We start from the raw sequence: 12,809 nt of genomic DNA, 5'->3' as shown, positions 1-12,809 counted from the left end.
CTAGCCGGTCGCTAAGATTTCCCGAACTGAACACCGAAGGAAAATTAAAGTCATTTAAAATTAATTTGAAAAGCAAGGCTTGCCAGTGGACAGGACTTTACAAAGAAGTTGATTTGCTTCCAGAGCACAGTCAGACATCGGGCAGATTCTAAGGAACTGCCTTTTCAACTAAATTCGCTCCCTGGGTCCCAGCGCATTAAGGATCACACATCCACGTGGGCGGGGGGCGCTCCTGGGGAAAGGCGCTGCCCTNGGGCGGCCCCGCCCCGCTCCCACCACCTAGACCCCGCCCACATGCGGTACCGCAATGCGCACACAGCCCACTCTCCGCTTCTTACTCCGCTTGGCCCTAGACCCCGCCCCTCACACAGTACCGCCCTAGACTCCGCCCCTCAGTCGGCTCCGCCCGGCCAACACCTCCCAGACCCTGTGCCGCCGCTCACAGTGCACTTCTAGCCGACACAGCCCTAGTCCCTACCCACTTCCGTAGGCCCCGCCCCTCCCGGGACGGCCCAGGCCCGACTTTCTCCCCGACGTCCAGGAAATTGAGCCGGAAATGCCCGGGCCTTAGGTCCTTAGGCCCCGCCCCTGCAGCTCTGCCGGATGTGCGTCATCTCCCAGCGCCGCCGCCGGAAGCTGGGTCTGTGTGCCGGCAGCGCCAGGCGCAGAGCTGAAGAGTTCGGCGATGGCCGGCAGTGAGTGATGACTCGGTTACTGTGCATTGCGCGCAGAGTCGCTTTGGTCGCCGTGCGCTGCAGCGCCCGCGGCTGCAGCGGTCTCGGCATGTTCTATGCTGTGAGGAGGGGCCGCAAGGCCGGGGTCTTCCAGACCTGGTGAGTGGGCGGTGCCGAGTCGCGCCTCCGGCAGCCGCGCGGCAGGAAGGCGGGCTGTCACCGAAGCTCGCGGCCCTCGGCCTGGGGGGCAGCGCGGGGAGCCCGCGGCCGGCAGCGCAGTGGGAGCCCCGAGCCCGTCTCCACCGGCGTCGGCTCGCCGGCCCCGGCCGGACGCTGTGACTCCGTCCCATTTCTGTGGGCGCTATCAGAGATGCCACGTATAGTGTCAGGGTGACCAGGGCCCTCGACTTAGTCCTTCCTTTCTGTTTCCGTGAAACAATTTCCAAGCGCTTACACGTAGCGGAACTCTGATAGTATCTAATGGAATCTTCCCTGTGTCTTTAAAAAGAGCAATTCTTCCAAACCTAAATTTAGGTCCCTGTAACAACCGTTTGAGGTTGGTGAGTTAATGATATTCAGGTGTAGTAGCCGTGGCGAGTAGGTGATACGGGTAGGACTTGTATGCAGGTGTTTGGATTCCACGGCCAGGACTCGCCCCCCCATAGGACACCAAAGTTTGGTGTGTGTGTTTGTGTGTGTGTGTCCACAGTTGTTAACCTGTGCAGTTGTGCTGCGGAGGCAGCGGCAGCTCCGAGGTTCACCTTTTTGCTGTAATGAAACGTTAATCGGGTTTTCTGTTTCAAAGGCCCACAAACCCCAGTAAGTTTTGAGGTTGGAGAACTGCTGCCAAGCCGGCGCACCGTCTGGCCGGGACATAGCGCCGCAGGGTGAAGTGTGGGACAGGAACGACAGCCACAAACAGTTTGCCTCCACGGAACTGACAGCCCCGACCTTTCTCACATTCCCAACCTCAGACTCTGTTAAAAAGAGGATTCGTGAGGGAGGAAGAAGTAACCTTGCGCTCTATTCCAGGAACGAATGTAGAGCCCAGGTGGACCGGTTTCCTGCTGCCAGATTTAAGAAGTTTGCCACAGAGGAGGAGGCCTGGGCCTTTGTCAGAAAGCCGGCAAGCCCGGATGGACCGGAAGGTAGTCAGCCGCTCTCACCGTCGTGGCGTCTTAACCTGTTCAGAGCCTCGCATAGCCCCGGAGTCACTTGATCTGTGTAGCTACCTTCCAAACAGAGCAGATACAGTCGTTTCCATTTTTCCATTTTACAGGTGGGGAGACAGGCAGAATGCAGGTTAGCTTAGTGAGTCTGTCAGTGTCTGAATTAGAGACGAGCCAGGACACCAGCCTCCTGTTCCATTCACTGTCCTCACTATGCTTAACTTTATCTCTTAGAAAATACTTGTTCTGGGGCGCCTGGGTGGCTCAGTCGGCTAAGTGTCTGACTTTGGCTCAGGTCATGATCTCACGGTTGGTGGGTTCGAGCCCCACGTCGGGCTCTGTGCTGACAGCTCAGAGCCTGGAGCCTGCTTCGGGTTCTGTGTCTCCCTCTCTGACCCTCCCCTGCTCACTCTGCCTCTCTCTCTCTCTCTCAGAAATTAAAAAAGAAAAAGAAAATACTTACTCTGTCATCGAATTGACTGGGCTGCAGTTGTAAAGTGGTGAGCGTAGTTTGCCTCAGTGCGCGCACCTGTATGGTGTTTCCTTTTTGTGTAGGACAGTCACAGGGTCGAATTTCCCCAATGTCACTTGTTGCAGAAAGCATAGTTAATTGAAGCGTAAGTCCCAGTATAAGGAACATCAAGTACGTGGGACTGAGGGGTCTGCTTCAGAGCACAAAAATTTTAAAATAGTTAACCCTGAACAGCACGTGTTTGAACTGCATGGGTCAGCGTATGTGTGGACTTGGTTATCTAACATTTATTACATCCGTTTATTATAGTTTCCTTAATGACAGTTTCTCTTCTCTAGCTTATTCTAAGACTACAGTCTATAAGACATATACAAAATATGTGTGAATTGACTGATTACATTACTAGTAAGGCTTCCAGCTAACAGTAGGCTCTCAGTAGTAGTTAAGTGGTTGGGAAGTCAAAGTCTATACTCAGATCTTCGACTGCGCAAGGTGTTAAACTCCCCATGGTGGTCAGAGGTATACTGTATACCTTAACCGACTTTGAAGAGGCGGTGTTTCATTAGCTGTACTCACAGACTTTTTTTTTTAAGTTTATTTATTTTTGAGAGAGAGAATCCCAAGCAGGCTCCGCACTCTGAGCACAGAGCCTGACATGGGGTTCGAACTCATGAACTGTGAGATCATGACCTTAGCTGAAACCAGGAGTCCCGCTGAGCCCACTGAGCCCCCCGGTGTCCCTAGTGTTAGGTGTTATGATCACTGTTATAATTCCCCTGGCGGCCCCGCTGTGCCCTGGGTCCTCTTCCAAATCTGGAAGTATGGCTCTTGTCATAGTTGGGTTCCTAATACCTCCTTTTCACTGCTCTTTCGTTTTAACTAATCAGTTCTTCTGATATGTTTCAGTTTGTTAAATACTCTACATCCTAAGGGAAGGCATTTCCTTATGTCTATGAGTCACCTTTCTTAGAAGTTTACAGAGACCTCCTATTTAGTGACTTCTGTATAAAAATTGGGATTTAACATTTTTAATGTTCAAAAATGTATCAAAGCAAAAGTGTTAACTCCTTTCCTAATTTTTCCCTTAATGTGACCTATATTTTTATTTTGAGATTTTTGAGTTATTTGCCGTATCGCTCTCTGTAAGCTGATTTGGGGTTAACTTACTCGAAAAACACAATGTTGTGAAGGGAAAATTATCTGACAACCATGGTTTCTTTATCCTTCAGCCTTTTAAAAAATTTTTTATTTTTTAATGTTTTATTTCTGAGAGAGAGAGAGAGAGACACACACACACACGGACAGACAGCGTGAGCAGGGGAGGGCCAGAGAGAGAGGGAGACACAAAATCCGAAGCAGGCTCTAGGCTCTGAGCTGTCAGCACAGAGCCCAACGCGGGGCTCAAACCCACGAGCCATGAGATCATAACCTGAGCCGAAGTCGGAACCGACTGAGCCAACCAGGTGCCCCATCTTTTTCCTTCAGTCTTATCTGGCCTTTAAAAACTTTTATGCCAGGGGCACCTGGGTGGCTAAGTCAGCGGAGAGTCTGGTTCTTTACTATGGCTCAGCTCATGATCTCATGGTTTGTGAGTTCAACCCCTGCATCAGGCTCCACACCGATAGTGCGGAGCCTGCTTGGGATTTTCTCTTTCCCTCTCCCCCGCCATGCTCTCTTCCTCTTTCAAAATAAATAAATAAACCTTACACACACACACACACACAAAACCGTAAAGAAAAGGTAAAAACTTTCATGCCAGTTTAACTCTGTTACTATAAATAAAATCAGTGTGTTTATAGCAGTATTAGAATTTTGCAGAATTACCCTTTGACCTGTGCTTTTGTTTAGGGATTTACATATCTAAAGTACCTCGAGGTATATTTTCAAGGTAAATGTAGCACAGTGGAAATACCATACATTGCTCTCTGTGGTGACTTGACTCAGATTTGGCCTTGATGACCATCGCGGCCTTCTGACAAGTGTGGGTTGAGAAGCTCACCCGTGTGGTGGGTGTTCAGTCAGTGCTAGAGCCCCATTTCTCCATCCCTGTTTAGGGGTTTAGAGCTTAAAGCGAACTCTGCAGTGTTGGGTTTAGTTGTTATTTTGGAGACGCAGTCAGTGACTCCTTCTATGCCCCTATCCCCTTTCCATCAAACGATAATGTAGGAAAAGCTGCTCCCACATAGCGTGAGGGAGTATGAGAATCCCTTCAGGATTAATCCTGAGTTCACCCTTCCCCTGAAAGAAAATTCTGCAGCTACCGCCCTGAAGGGATTCAGTCCCTCTGCTGTTTGGTTTCTACTTTCCTTTCTCCAGGTGGTGACCTGTTTCTGTCGGGTCAAGTTAACCCTCTTAACTTTCCTGGAGGGTCTCAACTTGGCCTTGATGGAATTGAAGTGTCTAGAGTAGGGGTGAGGTGTTGGGCCACAGATGCCACTGATCTTACATATGAAAGTTTGGTCCTTGTTTCTTTTGGGGAAGGAGTCCCTCAGACTCGCACACTGCTGGCCGTCCCTGTAGGCTTCAGAACGCGTGCTGTATCTGTCTCTGTCAAAACCAGATCTCTATTTTACTAGAAATGTTGCTCTAGCCTTCAAATCGCCCTTATCAAGCTTATCATGAAAAATTCAGAGTAATTTCATAGGACATCAGAATCTGAGATGACGTGGGCTGCCCGAAGCCCTTTCCTCTTTACAGGGCTACACAGGGTATTTAAGTCGGATTTGGTGATAATAAATGACTTACGGAATTTCTGGATTTTTCAGCATTTCATTTTGTGTTCATTTTTTTCCGGGTTTTTGAGTAGACTCTATCTTTCAGGGGAGGAAAATGAACACATACAAGAATCACAAGTGAAAGCAAGCAAGCGAGTCCGTGAGCGTTTGGACGGAGATGAAAATGCAGAACCGTGTGCGAAGCATATGAAACAGAGCGCAGAACCGGTCCCTGCAGTCGGCAAAGACACATTTGCTTACATGGGTATGTCTTTCTTGAATCTTTAAATGTTCTATGTAATAATCATGAAAATAGGTGTAAAAACTATTCTCACTTAATGGGGGAAATTTGAGCTAATGTTTGTTCTTGAGGGAGAGACAGAGACAGAGGAGGGTCAGAATGAGAGAGGGACACAGAATCGGAAGCAGGCTCTAGGTTCTGAGTTGTCAGCATAGAGCCCGACTTAAGACCGCGAGATCACGACCTGAGCCAGTCAGATGCTCAACCAACTGAGCCACCCAGGCGTCCCTGTTTTCATTCTTACCTGAAAAGTTTATCTAAAAATCTGAGGTTACTATTTTATAGTTGATCAGACTGCAGAATTATTAAAACTTTGGACTTTCATTAGAAAACCATTGTGTGGTGTACAAATGAAGAGCATTGCAGTCTTCTGAATTGTCAGTATTCCCTGCACGCAGGATTTCAGGTCAGTATGAGAGAATGCAAAGGCTTCAGCTTCTTCCAATAGGAAAGGGCCTGGACAGAGCTCTTTTTTTAGCTCCACTATCTACAACTTGTACATTTGGCCTCTGCAGGCTGTTAATGATGTTACCTCGTTCTCTACCTCTAACTTTAGAAATCAGTCTATATTTAGTGACTCATGGTATATAAAGCTCGTTTTTGGTTTTTAGATATATGAACAGAAAATAGGAGTAAGTAGCATTTTTATATAAATCACTGTATTTGTGGTTCCAGGTTTTCTCCAGGAATAAACCATCTTATAATTTAATTCAGGAAAAGCCAATAGAAAATGTTTTGTCAAGCTATATCGCACATGTATAAATCGGGGCGCCTGGCTGGCTCGGTCTGTAGAGCATGCAATTCTTGATCTCGGGTCGTGAGTTCAAGCACCGCATTGGGTAGGGAGCCTACGTTAAAAAAGACAAAAATAAAAAACTATGAATCAAATTTCTAGTTATGTAAAAAAAAACAAAAAACCCAGATGTTCTTGATGGGTCATTTGCTAGCAGTAGTCAGAATCATGGAGTGGAGTGACTGGGAGATGAGCCACTTCTGAGCTACTAACAGTGGCTTGAGGGACGGTGGCACCCAGCGCAATGCCTGATAGGTCCTTGCAATGGGGACAGTTCAGTGAGCAGCAAGGCAGCTGTGTTGAAGGCGTCAAGTTCTTCTGGACCAAGGATTCTGGCCCAGCACCCCNCTCCACACCCCTGTCCCCCCACACCCCTGTTCCCCACACCCCTACCTCCTCACATCCCCAGCCCTGCTCTGCTCGGGAACGTGCTGTTCTGTCACATTACGTCTTCCCTCCTCTTCCCTTTCCCTGTGCCTCGTCCGGCCTGCAGTCCTTCCGACGAACAACTCCTAGAGCAAGGCGTCTGTTTACTCCCACAGCCCTGCTTTGTAAGACCTGCCAACCTGACCTCTCCTGCTGCCCTGCTGAGCGTGTTCTGGTCACATCTGGGGCCCTAGAGCGGCCTCATATCCGTCCTTTTCTGCCGCCTTCTTTACAGCACTGGGATGTCAATCAGACCCTCTGTTCTGAGGGAAAGAAGCAAAGACGCCACCATTGTTTCCTTGAGGCAAATATACTAGAAAAAAAATTAGACCGACATTTATCAGGGGACTAGACCTTCTAGCGGGCAGGTCAGGAATCGTTCATGTTTTCCGGACAGAAAGTCCCGCCCACCTCGAACCATACTCTCTGTTTAACGTGAGACCGTGAGCTCAGCGAGTCTGAAGTGGATCTCAGTGTTTGTGCTCTTGACCCAGTGATGCTCACGGAATCCCTCTTCCAGGAGACTATGTCGTTGTCTACACTGATGGCTGCTGCTCCAGTAACGGGCACAGGAGGGCCCGCGCGGGAATTGGCGTTTACTGGGGACCGGGCCATCCTCTGTGAGTAAACAAAAGGGCTTCAAATCTAAGTGAATCATAGTCCAACACTTGTGAGGGCGTGACCCGGGACGTGGCCACCTGGCACGCGGCTTTGGCAGGGAGAGTGAGCTTCAGTTTGTGCCGGTACTGGCAGCTTCGTCCCTCGGGAGGGAGCCTCAGTGTTGCTTTCTTGGCCCCGAGTCTTGATGCGTGTCTGTTCCTCGCTGACAGCACCTTCTGCCCAGGTGACCTCCCTGCCCTGCTAGGTAAGTCACACGTCCCCCACGGGCCAGTTTTGGCAAGGACATCCCAGGGGCAGGCCGCCGGACGTGGAGCCCAGCATGTCCCCACGACTCTTCTGAAGACCTGTGAGCTTGGGGTGGCGTCTCGTTTTCCACAGGCGCTAAGTCAGGATGGAGCCGGGGGGGTCACGTACAGGCGCCCACAGCAGGGTTAGGCATGACGTAAGATAAGCTGCTACGTAATTGTGAGGCTTGATGTTTCTCTCCATCTGTGGTCTACAGGGTGCTTTCCTTTTAATATCTCGTTTTAGCTTTGAACCCTGTAAGAGGTGGCGAACTTGTTAGTGTTCATCCGAGACCAGACGCTCAGTATTTTAGGGCCAGAAATAAAACTTTGCTTTTGACTTCTGGCCCAGTATTCTTTACCAGACCAGCCCATGATACTTTTCCATGAGATGTTAGTACTGTCAGTTTGATTTTTAAAGGCTATGTTTTTGTATGATGTTTTCATGTGTCAAAAACATATAGGCCTATTCTCCATTGAGAGGCTTATGGAATCACTTTGAGATTTAGCTTTTTAAATTAATTTCTTTTTCCTTTGTATCATTTTGAAACTAGGAACATGGGCATCAGGCTTCCTGGGCGGCAGACCAACCAAAGAGCAGAAATTCATGTAAGTTGTCAGACACTTTTCCCACTGATCATGAGTCGCTCGTGGCCATGAGCTGCGTACACACTATGTGCACAAGATACTCAGGGTCTAGAAGAAACTTAGTTTGTGGTTAATAACTGCAACAGATAGAGATTTTTCCAGAAAACTTTTCGAAGTGATTTCACAAAAATGTGCAAACAACTGTATGTGTAGCAATATTTCATATAGAGAGTACAAGCGTTACACTTAGCACAGAGAAAGACCATTTAAATGGTGGAGTGATTTCAAACATTAGTGAAGTTGAACTTTGTAGCATGCTGACAGACCGCTTTCTTCAAGGCAGCCTGCAAAGCCATCCAGCAAGCGAAGGCTCAGAACATCAAGAAGCTGGTTCTGTATACGGACAGTATGTTTACCATAAATGGTAAGCTCTCATATTGTACTTCTCCGGTGTTCTCCTAGTAAGCACAGAGGGAAGCGTGAATTCCCTTCTGCAGCAGAGGGATCGCATCGGGGCAGGCCACAGACGGGAAGTGGGGACCACGTTCGGTTTGTCAGGTGTCAGGGAACAGATGAGGTTCTAGAGCCCAGTTCTGCTCTGCTGCATGCCCCACAGTCAGGTGTGTGTCAGGCACTGAGCACAGGGCAGTGGGGTCGGTGTGTCCCTGCTCTCGTGGTCCTTGGAGCATAAACGTGCATAAGTACCTTTTAGGGGCTGGGCTGACGGCTCTTTCAGGGAGTTCCGTGTTTAGGACGTGGGGTGGGGGGTTGGGGAGGTGGAGGAGGTGGCCTCTTCGGCCAGGAGCTGTGGGTCAGCATGAGTCTGAGCGCAGGGATGAGCTGGCGAGCCTGCCAGGCCTGTGCCCTGGGCCAGAGGCCGGCCCGTGTGGGCAGGTGTGCACACACCAGACGGAAGAGTGAAGCAGGCGTAGGAGGGAGTCTGGGGAGGAGCAGAGACCAGGCCATTGGAGCCGGCTTGACCGCGAGTGTGGGTTTCTCACAGGGATCACTAACTGGGTTCAAGGCTGGAAGAAGAACGGGTGGAAAACCAGCACGGGGAAGGACGTGATCAACAAGGAGGACTTTGTGGCGCTGGAGCAGCTGACCCGCGGCATGGACATCCAGTGGGTGAGTGTTTTCTGAGCTCGACCTGTCCCCGGGCCGTCAGGACCAGAGGTTCTAAATTAACTGAGAGATCGGTGGTTTCTGTGAGTGGATTAACGACCTGAGTGAAAGTAAGTTTCCATGCAGTTAGCGTCATAGCACGTGTTTGCAGTCGGGACACATTGGGCCCTTGATCATCACAGAAGTCACACTGCGTATTGTTGGCGTGATCGTGTGGAGAGCACACCTTTCTGGTGTGAATGAATGAGGGATGCTTGGTGTTCTTTCTGTTGTCCTAGCGGTGCTTGCTAGTGCCTGGCCTGGGCTCCCCTCCTTGCTGCTAAAGTGACTTGTGACAATCATTATTGGTTTTTTAGGAATCATCCATAATCTCAAGATAAAGTGAATTTATAAAGAATTTTTAAAAAATAAAGTGTGATCAAGACTTTAGTAACATAACTTTTTTCCAAAGTGGAAATGTTTTTCTTTTTTAAATTTAATTAAAATTTTTTTACATTTCTTTATTTTTGAGAGAGACAGACAGAGCCCAAGTGGGGGAGGGGCGGAGAAAGAGAGGGAGACACAGGATCTGAAACAGGCTCCAGGCTCTGAGTTCTCAGCACAGAGCCCGACGTGGGGCTCGAACCCACGAACTATGAGATTATGACCTGAGCCGGAGTTGGACGCTTAACTGACTGAGCCACCCAGGTGCCCCGGAACTGTTTTTCTTATAGTTTTTATTAAGACTGTTAAAGCAGTACCGAGCACGTTAAACGACCAGCATTGTCTGAACCCTACATTGTCCTCCCTCCCCAGGACCACTGGGGGCAGTTTGGTGAAGTAGGGTTTAAATTTGCCGTTTAGCAGTGTAGATATGATGAGTGGTTACATACTTAACATCCCTTTCCGAGGTGTGTGTGTTGGATACGTCTGGTCGGTGTCTGTCTGTACTAGTGTGTTTTGCCTGGAAAGCCCTCCAGTTCCATCATTCAGTGGGAAAAAAGGCAACAGTAAAATCAGGTTGGTGGAGAATCAGAAGGGGAGCTTTGGAAACGCCTTCACTGCACGGTGCCCTGGGCCCACAGGCTGTGCTGTTGGACTGTGTCGGGGCAGGGCCGAGGGCGGCTGAGTCCTGTCTCCTCCCGCCCCTGGGAGCAGTCGCAGTTTTTACAGTGAGGGTACACTCGTGTATTGCTTACGTAAAAAACCAGTGAAGATAAAAGGAAACAATTTATTTAACAGATGCATGTTCCTGGCCATTCGGGATTCACAGGCAACGAAGAAGCTGACAGATTAGCAAGAGAAGGGGCTAAGCAGTCTGAAGACAGAACGAAGTCCTTTTAATTCTTGGGAAAGCTTGAGTGAGTGACGGTTTTCTTACCTTTCCTTACTGATGTGAAAAACAAATCAGAAAGTCCTTCTGTGATTCCCTGTGATAAAAAGTGGTTCAGTGTGTAATAAATTGAACATCCTCTGAGATTTGAGCATTGTTTGAGATTTCAGCATTCTGTTGGGTTGGACACTGTTCTCATTAGTTTTATAACTGGACAAATTGTAGGACTTGACTTAATAAGACACGAATTCAGCAGACAGGAAATTGGAAGTGTTCTAAAAGTGTTCATTTAACTTATAGTCGGCAGGATTGAGTCTCAGAATGTTTGGGCTGACTTGTCCCTCCCTGTGGAGTAGAGCCGGGCAGTGCTGGGCCTGCGCCTCGGCTGAGAGAGCGTGGCCTGGGTCTTACGTGGCCTGGGTCTTACGTGGCCGGGCACCCGTGTGCGAGGGAGGCCTGCGCAGACGTGGTCCTGGCTCCTTGACCGCTGAGAGGGACAGTTACCGGCACAGCAAGATGCACAAAGCAGCCTTTGAAAATTTCTTCAGCTGTTTGTCTTAAAAGCACTGTGAAGGTTAAAGTTTGATATAATTGTTTACTTTTACCTTTATTTACTACTTTTTTTTATCACTAAAACGTACAAAAAAAATGATACAAATGTATAGCTTATTGAATTACGATTACTGTAAGGTTAATTCCCAGGCAAGAACTAGAACTTTGCCAGACACCCCAGAAGGTTCTCCACGTGCTCCTCCAATCACAGCCCTCCCTCCCTCCCAAATTCATCCTGACTTTTATAGAAATGACTTCTTTGCGTTTCTTTGTAGTAATTCAGCCTTGTCTACGTGTGTCTTTAACTGGGTATTGCTTAAGTCTCTTTCATTTACAGGCCTCCTGCCACTTACTGGTCGCCTTACAGGGTCTCCCTGTTAGGAGCCTGGGCCACTTGCCCTGCTGTCCCCACGGTCTAGATTTCTCCACGGCCACCCTCCTGGCTCAGTGCAGCGTTTTCTCCTGTCCTCTGAGCTTCCTGAGAGTTGGCAGCAGGACCCAGACGCTTTTTTTTTTCTTTAACGTTTATTTATTTATTTATTTAAAAAAAAAATTTTTTTTTTTTTAATGTTTTACTTATTTCTAGGAGAGAAGAGAGAGAGACAGCGTGAGCAGGGGAGGGTCAGAGAGAGAGGGAGTCACAGACTGAAACAGGCTCCAGGCTCTGAGCTGGCAGTCAGCACAGAGCCCAACGCGGGGCTCGAACCCACAAACCGCGAGATCATGACCTAAGCGAAAGTTGGACGCTTAACCGACTAAGCCACCCAGGCGCCCCGACGTTTATTTATTTTTGAGAGAGAGAGAGGCAGAGCATGAGCAGGGAAGGGTCAGAGAGAGAGGGAGACACAGAATCTGAAGCAGCTCCAGGCCCTGAGCTATCAGCACAGAGCCTGACGCGGGGCTCAAACCCACGAACCGTGAGATCACGCCCTGAGCTGAAGCTGGATGCTCAACCAGCTGAGCCCCCAGGTGCCCCATCCCCAGAGGCTTGATCAGAACCAGGTTCCACACAGCAAGTGACAGGTGGCCACGTGCAGTCACCTGCAGCCGCGGGCGGTCATTGTTCTCTTGATGTGGGCAGCGGCTGGCACGGAGTGCCCGATCCACTCACCGTCTGGGGGCTCCGGGTGGGGATCTGGGATTTGCTCAGATTTGTTGTCTGGAATGGTTTCAGACGGTGCTTCCTGTTGTCTGTCTGGGACCGCAGTGGTCACTTTCATCTAGGAGCGTCAGCATAGCTGCAAAGGTGACCAGTCTGTTGTCCTCAGAGGGCAGCCGATCAAGGTTTTTTTATTTATGTATTTCCATAACACATATGTGTCATGAGCTTGTGTACTTACACCCGCTCGATGGATTTCAGGCTGCTGCAGTTTTTACCTTTATTGAACCCAAACTGTAGCTTCTTTGGCCTGTAGAAGGGAGGTTCTTCTGGTCGGCTCTTGATTTCTTTGGATATTCATGTTGCACACATCTGCACCGAGCACACTCCTGTACGTGTATGGACCGCAGGCACACACAAATACATGTACAGTCCACACACACACACACACACACGTAGGTGCACGCAGCCATCTGCCCCGTTGCTCTGTGCTGCGGCAGGGGACTCCAGACCCATCTGCCTTCCCTCCTCCAGCTCTCGAATTGGCTGTTTCTCTAAGACTCTCTCCTTCCTTCCTTCCTTCCTTCCTTCCCTCCTTCCTTCCTTCCTTCCTCCCTCCCTCCCTCCCTCCCTCCCTTCCCTTCCCTTCCCTTCCCTTCCCTTCTTTCTTCCCTCCCTC

General features: G+C 49.3%; 1 protein-coding gene across 5 annotated transcripts in view; it reads left to right on the top strand.

Annotated features, from left to right (window-relative positions):
* Positions 1–636: 636 nt before the first annotated feature.
* The window catches only part of RNASEH1 (ribonuclease H1), a 23,141-nt gene continuing 10,968 nt past the window's right edge, over positions 637–12,809 (top strand). For 4 of the 5 annotated variants that reach the window (XR_013331811.1, XR_013331812.1, XM_077750953.1 and 1 more), the window contains exons 1-8: positions 637–833; positions 1,707–1,822; positions 5,136–5,294; positions 7,070–7,169; positions 8,009–8,063; positions 8,382–8,466; positions 9,046–9,170; positions 10,389–10,507. Coding sequence is in view for 3 of the 5 variants with exons in the window: in XM_077750953.1 (XP_077607079.1) it covers positions 703–833; positions 1,707–1,822; positions 5,136–5,294; positions 7,070–7,169; positions 8,009–8,063; positions 8,382–8,466; positions 9,046–9,170; positions 10,389–10,490 (873 nt within the window). In the remaining 2 variants the exon portion in view is untranslated. Of the gene's footprint in view, positions 834–1,706; positions 1,823–5,135; positions 5,295–7,069; positions 7,170–8,008; positions 8,064–8,381; positions 8,467–9,045; positions 9,171–10,388; positions 10,624–12,809 lie in introns of those variants that run through there. The other variant, XM_077750952.1, reaches the window with a different exon arrangement.

Source organism: Crocuta crocuta, unplaced genomic scaffold (assembly GCF_008692635.1).
Source record: "Crocuta crocuta isolate KB4526 unplaced genomic scaffold, BGI_CrCroc_1.0 scaffold129, whole genome shotgun sequence".
Lineage (NCBI taxonomy): Eukaryota > Metazoa > Chordata > Mammalia > Carnivora > Hyaenidae > Crocuta > Crocuta crocuta.
The sequence above is the reverse complement of the archived record's forward strand: the minus strand, read 5'-3'. Positions and strand labels throughout refer to the sequence as shown.